General features: G+C 39.9%; 1 protein-coding gene across 1 annotated transcript; it reads left to right on the top strand.

Annotated features, from left to right (window-relative positions):
* The first annotated feature begins 3,422 nt into the window (after positions 1–3,422).
* On the top strand, positions 3,423–16,040 carry TMEM17 (transmembrane protein 17). The gene is made up of 4 exons (XM_060784617.2): positions 3,423–3,615; positions 11,923–12,026; positions 12,283–12,396; positions 15,244–16,040. The coding sequence occupies exons 1-4, from the start codon at positions 3,510–3,512 to the stop codon at positions 15,595–15,597; spliced, it is 678 nt and encodes a 225-aa protein (XP_060640600.2). The 5' UTR covers positions 3,423–3,509; the 3' UTR covers positions 15,598–16,040.
* Positions 16,041–16,321: the final 281 nt, after the last annotated feature.

The following is a 16,321-nucleotide window of genomic DNA, read 5'->3' as shown; positions in this document are numbered from 1 at the left end:
CCACCGAAGCTTTAGCAACAATCCTTGTTGCCATAACAACCCAAATTTTTCAAAAACCATTGTCACAGTGACAGAAAGTGAGGTGAAATCTTCTGAACAGGGGCATAGACAGCAAAATAAACGTTACAGAGCTGTTAGCCCTTCCCTATGCTATTCAAAAATAAAATAAAATAGGCTAGAGTTGCACTTATAAATGTCCCTGTTCCGACTTACATTCAAATTCAACTTAAGGACAAACCTACATAACCTTTCTTGTCCATAAACTGAGAACTGCCAATATATCACAAGGAAATCTCAGCACAAGACAGTTAAATGCATCACTCTAAGACAAAGATTGTAGGATGCAATCTGCATAATTCATAACACAGGAAAAGCTGGAACACTGAGAGAACTACTTCTAAATTTCAGCCCATGCATTTTTGAATGTTGCAGGGGCAGATGGAAGTAGAATTATTATAAAATATAATAATACTACACATAGCTATGTCTTTTTGCTTTGAGCATGTACCATATACCTACCATAAATTAGTATATCTCATCAGACCCTTGAGATGCTTTTCACGATTCTTTCTTTAAAAGTCTTTTTGTTATTAAAATTAAAACAATGCAAAATATCTTCTTATATTTGATTGCTTATAATGGCTTTTGCATGGACAGCTAAATTGGAATTACCCATCAAAGACTGTACTAACTCTAGTCAAGACAGTATGACTGAAAATAATACACCTTTGTACCAACTCCTACCAGTCAATAATATTGAACGGAGTAAAAAAAAAAGACTGGGACATTTGGCTTGCCAATGTCATAACAAATAGCAATATGTGATATTATGTGAAACAAATCAGGGTCTCCAACCAGGCCGGATCAGTTGCACTTATTCTTCTGAGCCAGACAAAGCGTTCGCTGGGTGTTAAAGTGATGGTGACATAAATAGAAGAGCGGCTGACAAACCGATCTGCTGGCATTCAGCCCGTCCTTTTCACAGGTTCTTCACAATGGGTGGGAGAAGTACTTGGAGGATTATGTTATCAGGATGCCCTGAGACAAGAAATCTGGCAGTGGTTTGTCAAGCTAGTTGCATCGTTTGTTTTATTATCATTGTTTATGAAAGTACATTCCTCTTTTTCTGAATATAAAATTAGTATTTGAGCAAACTTCTTGAAGAGATGCAAATTCTTGGGAATCAGACATGTTTCCACAACTGGAAAATTTCAAAACTAAATTGCAATGCACAAGTTGCTCATAGACTTGGTTAGGTGCAGGATGGGGTGAGGGTTGATGGCTTCCAAAACGTAGATCAAAGGGTGCATGTACATTGTATAATTAATGATGTTTGACACCACTTTAAGTGCAATGGTTCAATGCTATGGAATAATCAAAACTGTAATTACAAACTATACATCTCAATGAGGTCTAAAGCCAGAGCAACCCCCACTGTAGGATCTGTGCTGTTTCTAGTGTCATCTGCCCTGTTTTTCAGTGAGCTTCAGAATACACTGAACATAACTGCACACTGCCACTTTGGCAGAATTGGCCACCTTCAGAGATACATTTAATTAAGTAGCAGAGGGATACTAACAATGGTGGAATCTTAAGCCTCTTGGCTTTGCTATGCTTAAGTGCACTTGTACAGGCAATCCCTGAGTTACAAACATCCGACTTACAAACAACTCATAGTTAACAGCAGGGAGTGAGGAATTTACCTCCAGGAAGGGAAATCCGCTCTTGTGAGAGTTATCATGGGGAAAAGGTGTCTCAACTGAAGCTTTCTCACCAATCCTTGTTTCCACAAGCCATTTCTTTCAAAATCAAATGATTAAGGGGACAGAAAGTGAGGTGAAATCTTCTGAAATCTTCTGAACAGAGGCACAGACAGCAAAGCAAACATCACACTCTGCTATGAAAAGCATATTTATTTATTTATTTATTTCAAAATTTTCTATACCGAGCTTCTCACCTCTCAGAGGGACTCAGCCCGGTTTACAACCATAAAAACATACAATCAGTAAAATATCATAGTTCATAATTACAATAACACATTTAAAATAACAACTATATTTAAAACTACGGTGGTCAGTCATCAAATTAAAAACAAGTATACCTCATCTTCCATACACAATCCTAGGGTGCTGTCTCATTCATCGAAAGCCTGTCTCCACAACCACGTCTTCACCCGTTTCCTGAATGTCAGGATAGACGGGGCGGTTCTGACCTCCAGTGGGAGAGAGTTCCAGAGTCGCGGGGCCACCACCGAGAAGGCCCTGTCCCTCGTCCCCACCAGGCGCGCTTGTGAGGCCGGTGGGACCGAGAGCAGGGCCTCTCCAGACGATCTTAGTAATCTTGATGGTACGTAGGGGAGAATACGTTCGGAGAGGTAAACAGGGCCGGAGTCGTTTATATATATACACATACACACATCATACATATATATATACATCTATAAATGTACACACACATATACATGTACACATGCCCATATATATATATATATATATATATGGCTGGAGTTACATATAAGACATTTACTTGTTCTGATTTACATACAAATTCAACTTAAGAACAAACCTACAGAACCATCTTGTTCGTAACTTGGGGACTGCCTGTACTTCTGAAATGCCAAATATTAAAAAAAATGACACAGCTGAATAAAATCCCACATTATCTGCTTTGAACTGGGATATATGGCAGTGTGGACTAGGGGCTCTTCCAGACAGGCCCTTTATCCCAGGCTCTGATCCCAGGTTTTCTGTTTATTCCAGATTATCTGGCAGTGGGGACCCATATAATCAAGTTTAAAGCAGAAAACCTGGGATCAGATCCTGGGCTATAGGGCCTGTCTGGAAGGGCCCTCAGATAACCCAGTTCAAAGCAGGTATTGTGGAATTTTCTGCCTTAATATTCTGGATTATATGGCTGTGTGGAAGGGCCCTGGGACTCTGTTTTGATTTTGCCAAGCTGCAATTTTACGACTTCATAGTATTACTGCCGGATATCCCTAAGACCTAAACTGAGGACCATGTACAGACTTAGCTGAATAACTAACGAAATTAAAAGGTTCTATATTCGTCTTCTAAGGGCCCTATATCCCAGAATATCAAGGCAGAATAACCCACAATATCTGCTTTGAACTGGGATATCTGAGTCCACACTGCTATATATTCCAGTTCAAAACAGATAGTGTGGGATATTACTCAGTTGTGTGGAAAGGGCCTAAGGGTTCATTTCTCACTACTAAAAGCTTGTCTGGGGCTTCAATTCTTGGGCTAGGAAGAGTAAGCAAAGTCTGCCACTGAAACCCAAGGTTTGTCTCACTTTAACAGCCTATGTTCGGGGAGACTTTTCCCGCCACGCGGCGCCCTCTCTGGCTGAGAGACACTGTGTGTGGGACTGGCCCAGAGGACCAGGTTTCTGAAGGAGCGACTCTGCGCCTGCGCCTAGGCTCCCGGCCACGCCCCCTGTTGCTACGGCAACGAACGACGGCGGCAGCGGCTGCCTGTCTTTAAGGCCTCATGTCCCTACCGGAGCCGGTCAGGCGTCGGCTCAACTCTTTCAGCCGCACGGTCTTTACTGACAACAGCCGCACGGGGCCCGAGAGCGGAGGCGACGACGTTCCGGGTGAGGGGAGGGGCGGTGTTTCGCCAGCTCCAAAGATGGCGACGAAGGTGGCAAGGGGTTGGAAAGGAGCTTGCCTCAAGGCAGAAAGGGTGGACGGTGGCGCGAGGCCTTGTGCGTCGTCGTTTGACCTGAGAGCGCGAGGAGCGGCACGCGCCAGTAAAAAAAAAGGAGGGAGGGGGAGGAGGAGAAGCCCCTCCCTTCTTGGTCCCCACTCTCCCTGCTTACTGGTCGGACAGTGCAGCCCACGCCGGGTCTGCGGCCTAACACCCCAACTTCTTGTTCCTGGCTCTTCGGAAACAGCACACATTTTTCCTAAAATTGTTCTACAATACCATACAATCCATTTCAAAGCAGATAATCTGGGGGATCTTCCAGACAGGCCCTATATTCCTGGATCTGCTTCCAGATTTTCTCTTTATCCCAGATTATCTGGCAGTGCAGACTCATATAATCCAGTTTAAAGCAGAAAACGCGGAATCAGATGCTGGGATATAGAGCCTGTCTAGAAGGGCCCTCGATTATATGGCAGGGTATAAGGGGCCTTAGGAGCCCCCAGTGGCACAGTGGGTTAAAGCGCTGGCTGAGCTGCTGAGCTTGTTGACCGAAAGGTCACAGGTTTGAATCCGGGGAGCGGTGTGACCTTCCGCTGTCAGCCCCAGCTTCTGCCAACCTAGCAGTTTGAAAACATGCAAATGTGAGTAGTTCAATAGGTACCTCTCTGGCAGGAAGGTAACAACGCTCCATACAGTCATGCTGGCCACATGACCTTGGAGGTGTCTATGGACAACGGCGGCTCTTCAGCTTAGAAATGGAGATGAGCACCACACCCCAGAGTCAGACACGACTGGATTTAATGTCAGGGGAAAACCTCTACACACAACACTGCTGGAATCGTGTCAGAAGTAAATTAAAAATTTGTTGTTGTTCATTCGTTCAGTCGTCTCCAACTCTTCGTGACCTCATGGACCAGCCCACGCCAGAGCTCCCTGTCGGCCGTCACCACCCCCAGCTCCTTCAAGGTCAGTCCAGTCACTTCAAGGATGCCATCCATCCATCTTGCCCTTGGTCGGCCCCTCTTCCTTTTGCCTTCCACTTTCCCCAGCATGATTGTCTTCTCTAGGCTTTGCTGTCTCCTCATGATGTGGCCAAAGTAATTAAGAATTAATTACTACAATTATATATATATATATATATATAAATGTAATGTTCGTTTGTGGGATTAACAGAACTCAAAAATCACTGGACGAATTGACACCAAATTTGGACACAAGACACCTAACAACCCAATGTATGTCCATTAAAAAAAAAATGATTTTCTCATTTGGGAGTTGTAGTTGCTGGGATTTAGCGTTCACCTACAATCAAAGTGCATTCTGAACCCCACCAATGATGGAATTGAACCAAACTTGGCACAGAGTTCTCCTATGACCAACTGAAAATACTGGAAGGGTTTGGTGGGCAGTGTCCTTTGGTTTTGGAGTTGTAATTCACCTACACCCAGAAAGCACTGTGGACTCAAACAATGATGGATCAGGACCAAACTTGGCACAAATACTCAGTATGCCCAAATGTGAACACTGGTGGAGTTTGGAGAAAATAACCTTGACACTTGGGAATTGTAGTTGCTGGGAGTTATAGTTTACCTACAATCAAAGAGCATTCTGAACTCCAGCAACGACGGAATTGAACCAGTCTTGGCACACAGAACTCCCATGACCAACAGAAAATACTGGAAGGATTTGGTGGGCAGTGCCCTTTGGTTTTGGGGTTGTAGTTCACCTATATCCAGAGATCACTGTGGACTCAAACAATGATGAGTCTGGACCAAACTCTACACAAATACTCAATATGCCCAAATGTGAACACTGGTAGAGTTTGGGGAAAATAGAATCTTGACATTTGGGAGTTGTAGTTGCTGGGATTTATAGTTCACCTACAATCACAGAGCATTCTGAATCCCACCAACGATAGAATTGGGCCAAACCTCCCACACAGAACCCCCATATGGGCCACAGCAATGCGTGGCAGGGGACAGCTAGTAATGTATAAAAAACAAAGTTCAAAACTTGGCATTATATTAAATTTCCTTTGACCAGAGGCTGGCCATTTGGAGTGCCTCTGGTGTCTTTTTAATTTTTTTTTATTGATTTATCACAATTATTACATACTGTTGCATTTTATACATCAACCTCTTTAACATGTTGTTTTGTTGTTTTGCTTTGACATTTCCTCCCCTTTTCTCTTTTTTTTTTCCCCCCTATTTTCACCTCAGTGCTCCCCTCCACCCGTCTCAAGCCACATTTTTTACATTTCATCTGTCCAAAATTTCATTTCTTCTTGTGACGGTAATTTTCCTTCCTTATTTTTTAATCCATTTACCACAAATTTTCCCCATATAGCATCAAAATCACTTTGTTTCCATATACCTTTTTAAACCTTTAATATACATGTCAGTTTGTCATTTAATGCTATTTTCCATGCTTCCTTGTACCACTCCTCTATTCGTATATTCATTTCTTTTTTCCAATTCCTTGCTATGAGCAGTCTTGCTATAGTTAGTAAGTTTGTTATCGCTTCTTTATCCTCCTTTTTCAGTTGCTTATTGGTATATAATGATAATAAGGCTATACTAGGACTTTTGTCTATTTTCATATTCATTATACTTTCTATTTCTCTAAATACTTTCTCCCAAAAATTATTTACATATTTACATTGCCACCACATATGTATATATGTTCCTGGTTCTTTACATCCTCTCCAACAATTTGTTGAATTGTTTTTATTCATATATGCTATTCTTACCGGTGTTAAGTACCACTTCCATATTAACTTGTAATAATTTTCTTTAACACGTATCGATAGGTTTTTTAAATGTCTTTGTCCCCATAACTGTTGCCACTCTATTTCACTTATTTTTATCCCTAAATCCTCTTCCCAAATCTCCTTAAGGGTACTCTTTTTCATTTTCCCATCCTTCATTTCAATTAGTATCTTATAGATTTTGCTAATTATACCTCTCAAGTTTCCGTGTTCTTCTACTGCCCTTCCCTTCTGTATTATTTGTTCAAATTGATTGAGTTGGCTTCCGTTTCTATTTTTTTTTCCAGTTTATTAACCATTGTTCTAGCTGTATACAATGAAACCATGATAATTTTATTTCTTTAAACTCTTCCAACATCCTTTCCCTCTTCATTTCCGCCTTCATCCAATCCCCTATTCTATCTAAATTTATTTCCCTTACCTTTTTATCCATTGCTTTTTAAAAATTTTTTGGGAATTTCTTTTCCATCACTATTGGGGTTATAATTGATCCTTCCTTTATTAACCTCCCCTTGTATTTATTCCATACTTTCAGTATGTTGCTCAGCATTGGGTTTCTAATTTCCCTCAGTTCTTTTCTAGTAAGCTGTTTAAAAAATATATTCCAAGTTTCATCTTCCACTTTTCCTGATTCATTACTAAGCCAATCTATTCCCTCTTTTTTAACCATTCCTTCTATAACCAAATTTAATCTACTTGCTTCATAATATTTTTTTATATTAGGTAGTGCTAGTCCACCCTCCTTTTGCGATCTATACCATAACTGTTTGTTTAGCCTGTTTCTTTTACTTCCATTGCAGTACTTATTAATCATTTGTTGCCATCTAATTAGCTCTTCTTCTGTGATTTGAAGTGGTAACATTCTAAATATAAAATTTATCTTTGGAAGTATTTTCATTTTTACTAATGCTATTCTTCCAAACCAGGATAAATGTATACCTTCGTACTCTATTAACTTTTTCTGAACTTCTTTTCTTAAAGTTACTACATTTACTTCCTCTATCTCTTTTAAATCCTTAGTTATTATTACTCCCAAGTATTTTAATTTATTCTTAATTCTTATTCCCATTTTTCTCTGTTCTATAAATTTTTTTTCTTCTTCTCTTGTATAATTGAGTAGCATCATTTCTGACTTGTTCCAATTAACTTGTAATCCCGTTGCTTTCCCAAATATCTCCAAATGTTCTTTTATTCTATCTATTTTCTCCACTATATTTTCTATAAATAACAATGTATCGTCAGCGAATAAGCTCACCTTCTGTTTCTCCTTTTTTCCTAATCCTTCTAAATTTTTATCGTTCCTTATATTATTAGCAAAAAGTTCTATCACCATAGCAAATAATATCGGGGACAAAGGGCACCCTTGTCTAGTTCCTCTAGTCACTTTTATTTCGTTTGTCACTCCATCATTTATAGTTATCACTGCTGAATTCTTTGAATAAAATTGTTTTAGTACTCCTTTTATTTTATTTCCCATTCCAAATTTATTCACTATTTCCCCTAGTGTCTCCCATTCCACACAATCGAACGCTTTAAAAATGTCTAATGATAGTATCCCTGCTTTTCCCTTCCCCTCTTTAACCCAATGAATTTTATTTAGTGCTCTCCCTATCAAATTTGACATTTGTCTTCCTTTTATAAACCCACACTGATCTTCTTTTATGTACTTATACATACATTTATTCATTCTATTAGCTAATATCGCGGACAATATCTTTGCATCCTGGTTTATTAATGATATGGGCCTGTATGACCCTGGGTCTGTTAAGTCTTTGTCAGGTTTGGGTATTAATATTATTAATGATCTCCTCCATGAATCGGGTATTTTATCTCCCTTCATTATTCCATTATACAATTCCAATAATTTTGGGGTTAAAACTTCTCTAAAGCTTTTATAATACTCTGTCCCTAGACCATCCAGGCCTGGGGCTTTTCCTACTTTTAATTTATTAATGACTTCCTCTATTTCTTTTTTCTTAATAGGTTGGTCCAATAGCTCTTTATCTTTCTCCTCCAGCTTACTCTCCCAATTTTCTTCCACGTATTTCCTGATTGCCTCTATGGGACATGCTTTAGTTTGATATAGATTTTTATAAAATTCCTCAAATACTTTCAATTTCTCTTTCATAGCTCTACATAATTTACCTGTTTTATCTTTTATCGTGTTTATCATTCCTTCCATTTTCTTTTTCTGTGTTGATTTGGCTAGGATCTTTGAATTCCTATCACTAAACTCAAAATATTCCCTCCTTAAATAAATTAAATTTTCTTGTACTTCGTCTATTTCCATTTTATCCAATTCCTCTTTTTTTGCTCTTAACCTAGCATAAATTCGTGTATCTCTCTTTATTACATATGCTTTTTCAATCTCTTCTATTTCTCTTTCTAGATTCCTTTTCCTTTCTTCTTGCCTTCTTTTTAAGTTAATTGTCTCTTTTATACATAACCCTCTGGTCACTGCTTTCATAGTATCCCATAGGACTCCTTTTGTCACCCCCTTTTCGTTGAAGCCCCATATTTCTTGCCATTCTGCTTGCACTTTATCTACTATCTCTTTATGATTTAGTATTCTTGTGTTTAACCTCCACCTTTTCATTTTATCATAATCACATTTCAACGCAATCTCAATTGAAACCAAAGCGTGATCCGAAATTTTAATCATACCTATATCAGCATTTAGCACTTTACTTGTCATGTTCTTGGAGACAAAAATATAATCAATTCTTGTATACACCTTGTGTACCGATGAATAATATGTATATCTACTTTCATTCCCTTTTACCAATCTCCACACATCCTTTAATTGCCATTTATTCATTACTCTGCTTAAATCCGTTGTTTCAATATTTCTAGCTTTTGATGCTATCGTAGTTTTATCCTTCTTCAAATCCATACAGCAATTACAATCTCCTCCAAATATTACATTTTGTTGATGATAATTCTCTATTTGCTCTAGCACTTTTTCATAAAATTCTTGCTGTTTCACATTTGGTGCGTATACATTTACTAATACATATTTTTCCTCCCCTATTTCCCCATACATTATTATATATCTTCCCTCTTCATCTTTCAATACCTTGTTTATGACAAAATTACATTTCTTTGCTATTATTATTGCTACTCCTCTTGACTTTGATGACCCAAAAGATGTTTCATAGTTCCTTATCCAACTCGACTTTAGCTCACTCGAGCCCCGTTTATTTTGATGTGTTTCCTGTAGGAAGATGGCGTCCGCCGCGTCCTTCTTCAGTAGAGATTCGATCCGCCTTCTCTTAATTACCGTCCCCAATCCCCTCGTGTTAAGCGTTGAAATTCTTAATTTATGGGACATCATTTCCCTTTCCCTTTAAAAGCTTTTTTGTGGCTTGAAACAACGTGAACCCTTGACCCTTTCCCTCCCCTACCCTTAGTCCCCATTTCCCCCTCCCCCCCAATCCCCCCACTTCCCTCTTTCCCCCCTTCCTCCCCTTCCAATCTTCGGGACTTCTCGTCCCAATCATGGCCCCCGGCCTTCCCAATTGGGGAGGGGGGGGGTGAAGTCATCCTGTGGCCCAGAGTCTCCCTCCCCCCGAGTGCTCATTTTAGATAAAAAATAAAAAAGAGCGTTGTTGCAGTGTTTAATTTCTTCTTACATCTCGATTCCTCCAACGGCACCAATTAATTCCTCCAGTTCTCCTCCATCCGGATCCTTTTCCTCCTCCTCCTTCCGGTCTCTTTCTTGTCTTCTTACTATTCCAAGCTCCTCCAGTAATTGATAACCTTGTTCCAGTGAATCTATTCTGTATCTCTTGCCTTTCCATTGGAACTTAAGAAAGATAGGGTATCCCCAAGTATACAAAATTCCAGCTTTCATTAACTGAATCGTGATAGGCTTCATTGAGTATCTCCAATTCTTGGTTTCTGGGCAGTAGTCGTTAAATATCTCCAATTTTGAATCACCCATCTTTAGGTAATCAGGATTCTTCTTAAGTATTTTCATCAGGTCTTCCTTCTTTGCAAAATTATGGAATCGAATTATTATATTTCTGGGTGTTATTTTATTTCTTCCAGCCGGGAGGCGATGAGCTCTCTCTATATCTAATTCTGACCAGTTCAATACCGGCGTGATCTTTTGCAGCCACTTCAGGATTTCAGCTTTCAGGTCTTCTTTTTTATTCCCTTCTGGATAATTTTTAATTATTGCATTATTCCTTCTTTGATTTTCTTGCATATAAACAAACTTTCTTTCCATATCTGAAAGTCTATTTTCATTTTGTTGTGTTTGCCGTTTAAGTACAAGTTGTTCCTGTTTGTTTTTTTCAATTTCTGCTTTATTCGTTTGTATTTCTCCATGTATTGTTTTCAAGGTTTCTTGTATTGCCTGGAATTTTTTATCTGAGCTTTTTCGTTCCATATCTAATTCTGATTTCATTTCTTTAGCACTGGTCAGGATATCTTGTTTTAATAGCTGAGTCTCGCTTTTGATCAGATCTGCTATTTTATTTAACATTTGACTATTGCTCATTTCTTTCTCTGATTTCCCCAGTTCTTCCCTCTCACTTCTTCCTTCTGATCCAACTGATTTTGCAGTTAGACATGGCAATGATGTTGAAGTTCCGCTCCCTGATTGGGGAGGGGTCCGTTTTAGCTGATTTCCCTTTTGAAGGGGGGGGGGCTGCGTCTAACTGCACTCATGTCTTTAGGAAGCTGAGGAGCCTGGGGAGCTTCAAGATTTTCCAACCTGTCCAATCCAGTAAGCCTTACAAGCCTTGCAAGAGATCTGTCTGAGGGCTTGGTACGTTCCCACAGAGGGTTTTTTGGAGTCTGTCTTGGTGTGTCTTTCCCTTGGTGTGTCTTCCTACTCCTACTCATTCAGTCCATTCAGTCATTCAGCACAGTCCAAAAATTTCCAACCAAATATGTCTTGTATCACTTGCAACTTTTCCCTTATACCGAGGGATTTGCTTTAACTGATAATGATAACTCACTCCTTCTTCATAGGAAAGGCATGCCTTTGATCATTGCTTTGGACATTGCTTTTACCTTCCAAATCATTTAATCCAGTCTCTCCAAAAGTTTTCTTTAAGTAGGAAAGCTTATGACGCACTTGTAATTAATAGGTTAGTTTCACTTTCGGCCGGAGCGGCCAGCCAGCTATCCAGAGTTCATAAATCAAAAGCAATTAAACGGTAGTAATTTACCTTTAGACTCCTCTTTTTTCAGCTCCTTAGACACACCACACTTTCGCCTCTTTTCCAGTCCATAAAGAGAAATCCTTGATCCATTTATCACTGCATTCTGATCTTTTTGCTCGGGAGCTACCAAGGAGACGTCTTCTACACGGCCATGGTGGCTCCTCCCCCCGGAGTGCCTCTGGTGTCACTGTGAGAAGGTTCTCTATTGTGCATGTGGCAGGACTCAAGTGTAATAACAGTAATAATTTATCAAGTGTAATAACAGTAATAATAGGGCAAAAGTGGCTGAGGCTTTCTCTTTGTGTCTCTCTAGATGTTGAAATAGTTTCCAGTTTACCTTTGCAGATGTCCCTCTATTTCAACCTCTGCTTTTTTCCATTTTGGTGGCTGAGCAATATCCTCATGTTGCAGCTGAAGGTGAGTACTCAAGGCCCTAATATCTTCATAATGCCCATTACACAAATTAGTGATTTCTCATTAGAATGCTGCAGTTATTATATACTAAGATTTCTGCTGAAAATGTTCTCAATGATAGATTTGTTGCAGACAGGTTTGGAAATAGATTACATTAAGAAAAAATATTATTACCTTCTTGGTGTGGCTTCACAGTGTACTATATTAGCAAGATGACCTTGTCTGAGTGAAGTAATTATATTTTCCCTCCCATCTCTAGTATCCAGTCTTACCTGACTACTACAAGTTCATCCTTGTGACAATTGCTATATTAACGTCTCTGATTGAGATTATCCGCCTATACCTAGGATACATGGGAAATTTGCAGGAGAAGGTATGTTCACATTTTTTGGGATCACAATTCTGAACAACTGAATAAAACTGCTCTGAATTAGTTTAAACCAAATAAAGGAATATTTGAAATCTGAACTGAGAGCCTCCTTGTTAGATTCAGTTAATCCATAATATATGTTGCAACCGGGTTGTTGTAGGTTTTTTCGGGCTGTATGGCCATGGTCTAGAGGCATTCTCTCCTGATGTTTCGCCTGCATCTACGGCAAGCATCCTCAGAGGTAGTGAGGTCTGATGTTGCAACCGTTCATAAATTACAAGTTCCACAAATAAAGGACTAAGAATTTAATAGCTGGACTCAGATTTATTGCAATTCAAATATATGTCAATACCATTGTGTTGGATCCCACAACTGCCCAATCAATTACACAAGTGATGATGATCTAGTAGTGGTTCTCAACCTGGGGTCCCCAGATGTTTTTGGCCTGCAACTCCCAGAAATCCTAGCAGCTGGTAAACTGGCTGGGATTTCTGGGAGTTGTAGGCCAAAAACATCTGGGGATCCCAGGTTGAGAACCACTGATAGTTCATTTATATGTTGTCTTCTTAGAATGAGATTCAAAGGACCTCACGGAAAGAATTAGCTAAAACACAAGTAAAATCAAGGAAAAGCTTCATGAGAACCACCACTCCTCTTAATGTTCCCCCAGCAACAGCAAGAGCATCCCTCTGGGCAGCTAAAGCAGGATGGCCCCCATGATGTCTTCCTCCAGGGGCAAACCAAGAACAGGCAACTTGGAAGTCCCTGAACAGACCCAGAAGTGGAGTGGGTCAGACAATGCAGTCATTGTTGCCTGGTTTTGGTCTAAAATTATTTAGCCACTCATGTTCCCTCTATTTTATCAGTTTTATATTTATTTATGCAATGTTTTTGACACAAAATAAATAAAATAAAGCCCTCCTGTAAGCAAGTACTGATTAAAAACCAACTTAAACTGCCAGCAACAGCACAGGGAGGGTGCCATCCTTACCTCCTGTGGAATGGGACCCCAGAGATTAGGTGTAGTCTCTGAGAAGGCTCTCCTGTGTTCTCATCAAGGGATTCTGAGACGATAGCAGGACTGAGGGAAGGCCTATGCTCTGGGGATCCTAAGGCTCTGGCAGATTTGTATAGGGAGACAAGCTGTATAGGATTTTATAGATATGGCCAGCATTTCCAATTGTGCCTGGAAATGAACTGGTAGCCATTGAAACCGTTTTAACAAGGAAGTTAATATGCTTCCCTTAAGAGACCCCAGGCAGCATTCTGTCAGCATGTTGGACTCACTGAAGTTTCTGAATAGTTTTCAGAACACACAGAATGTGTCCTGGTAGTCCAAACAATGTGTAAATGAAGGCATGTGTTACCATAGCTAGCTCTGGCTTCTTGAGGAATGAGTGAATTTGATGCACTAGTCTTAGCTGTGCAAATCTCTCCTGGACGGATACTTTTGAAACCTGGGCACCCAGGCCAAGTTCTGCGCTCAAGATTATATCCAAGCTTAAAACCTGAAATGTCAAAGGGAGTGTAACTCCATCCAACAAATGGTAAATCCAGATTTCCTGAACTTCCTACAAATGGACCACTTTCATCTCTCTTGCTTGGATTAAGTTTCAGTTTGCAAGCCCTCATCGAGTCCATTCCTGGATTCACCAAAGCAGTTTCCTTAGAGTTGGATGGTGAGGAGAAGCTTGCATCTCTTCAATGTAATGGTGACACAAAACTCAAAAAAAAAAAACAAACAAAGAAAACCAAAACAAAACAACTCCATCTTGTGACGTCTCCCAGCAGCTTCGATACATGTCAAATAGCACGAGGGACAGAACTCCATGCTGAGGGTCCCCATAACTGCAATCATTAGTGTGTTGAATAAGAGACAATCTTCTAAGTTCCTGCCTGTAGGAAGGCCGGGAATCTTCTGCAGGACTCATCTCACAGAGGCAGCCCAGAAAGAGTCCATGGTCACTAGTTTTGGGAGCTGCTGAGAGGAACAGCAGAACCAAGTGGGACACAACTGTGGAGATTGTCATTGAAGGCAATCAAAATTACCTCTATCCCATAACAAGGCCTGACACTAGGTTAAAATGGATCTAGATAATTACTGGTATTTCATTTAGAGCTGGGAAGTCAGAACGCTTTGTAGGTTCTTTCTCAGGAAAGGAATACTTCAACTTGGCTTATAATGGATGATGGGATTCAGGGATGTTTTGGATTTTTTAGTAATGGGCTAATCACAGCCTCGTTATTGTGTTCTTGTCTCTCCCCTTGTAAAAACTATGGCTACTTTTTTCTACCTTTTTGCTGTTTCTGCCTCCGTGCTCTGGGGTTGTGTGTGCAAGGCAAGAAACTATTCCTTGAACTCAAAGCCCCTTTGTTACAAACCTGAAGTGGGACAGATGAGAATAGGATCAAGTCAACTTCCCATCTGCTGCTGTTCAGAGTCACTAAGAGATGTGATTCTTCTTGTTAAAAGTGGACAGTTTTTATCTATTTTCTCAATTCATCTAACATTGTCTTGTCTTATTTATATTTACTTCTTTCCTCCCTGTCATTGGAACAATATAAAGTATGACACCTGTCAAAACATTTAATTGAAAAATCTAATAATGGCAATTCAACTTGTTGACAAAATTGTCATAACAGTAACAATAGGGCAAAAGCGGTATCTGCAGAAAAGAAAAGATGGAGTGGAATTCTCATAATGTGTCACTGAGAAGCTGCCCACTGAATGTCCCAGGTTTTTATTTTATCTTTAACTCTGCATTTAGCCTTCTATGCCATTGTGTTCTTTGATTGATTTGTAATGTTGTCAGGAGAAAGTACATTGATAATTATTTCCTCTATTCAAAGGTTCCAGAGCTAGCTGGATTTTGGCTCCTGAGTATTCTTTTGCAGCTGCCCTTAATTCTCTTCCTGCTTTTAAACGAAGGTCTGAAGATCCAACCACTGGAACGAGCAGTGAACATCATCTTTATAGTGTTCCTTGCGTTCCAAGTCATTTCTGCCTTCCTTGCCCTCAAAAAAATGGTGAACCAACTGGCAACCCGTTTCCGCCTTCATGAATTTGACCAGCTAGGTGATGATTTGTCCTCTGAGAAGCGGGTCTGGAAGAAAGGAAGGCTGGAAACCTCATGGGTTATGAGACCCCCTATAGAAGAAATTTCCTCAGCAAGTGGTGGATGGGGACCTTCCCTGAGAACTTGAGGGTCACGAGGAAGCCATGCCCGATGCCATTTTTTGTGCCTTTATTGTTAGTGTTTTGGAGAACCCAACTTATGCATTCCTCAAAAACACCTACTCTTCTGTAAGGAGTTTGTGGGATAATACTGCTGTGGTTACAAACTTCAAGATGTAACATTAGAATGTTACATCTTGATTCACAAGCATGATTCACAAGCTGATGAGTAGTCTTCTGTTCACTCTTACTCATTTTATGTCTTGGATTATCCGTGTAGATGTCTTCATCGTCATTTTTCAATTGTGGACAAATATTCTGCTTTAGCAGTTGAATTTCACAGTTCTTTTTGGAAATCTGGGCAGAATGAAGATGTGTTTGAAACTGTATTTTTATTGAAATTGGTTATATTCTTACTATTTCAATAGCATTCAAATAATTTTTTATACAAATAAAATATTTTTTGCTTTAATGTACTGTATTTGTTCTAACCTTTTAACTGATAATTACAAGCTAGCCTTCCGCACTGAAAGGTACCATATTTAGAATCATAGAGTTGGAAGAGACCTTGTGGGCCATCCAGTCCAACCCCCTGCCAAGAAGCAGGAAAATCACATTCAAAGCATCCCTGACAGATGATCATCCAGCTTCTGTTTAAAAGCCGCAAAGAAGGAGCCTCCACCACACTCTGGGGCAGAGAGAGAGAGTTCCACTGGTGAACAGCTCTCACAGTTAGGAAGTTCTTCCTCGTGT

This window comes from Anolis sagrei, chromosome 1, assembly GCF_037176765.1.
Source record: "Anolis sagrei isolate rAnoSag1 chromosome 1, rAnoSag1.mat, whole genome shotgun sequence".
Lineage (NCBI taxonomy): Eukaryota > Metazoa > Chordata > Lepidosauria > Squamata > Dactyloidae > Anolis > Anolis sagrei.
Note: the sequence above shows the minus strand (reverse complement) of the source record. Positions and strands in the feature narration are given on the sequence as shown.

Bases quoted from the DNA above. Each gene is read 5' to 3' on its own strand.
- TMEM17 (XM_060784617.2), top strand. From the start codon at position 3,510: ATGTCCCTACCGGAGCCGGTCAGGCGTCGGCTCAACTCTTTCAGCCGC. The intron at 3,616-11,922 runs GTGAGGGGAGGG...GTGTCTCTCTAG, and splicing joins CGGAGGCGACGACGTTCCGG to ATGTTGAAATAGTTTCCAGT. The intron at 12,397-15,243 runs GTATGTTCACAT...CTCTATTCAAAG, and splicing joins TGGGAAATTTGCAGGAGAAG to GTTCCAGAGCTAGCTGGATT.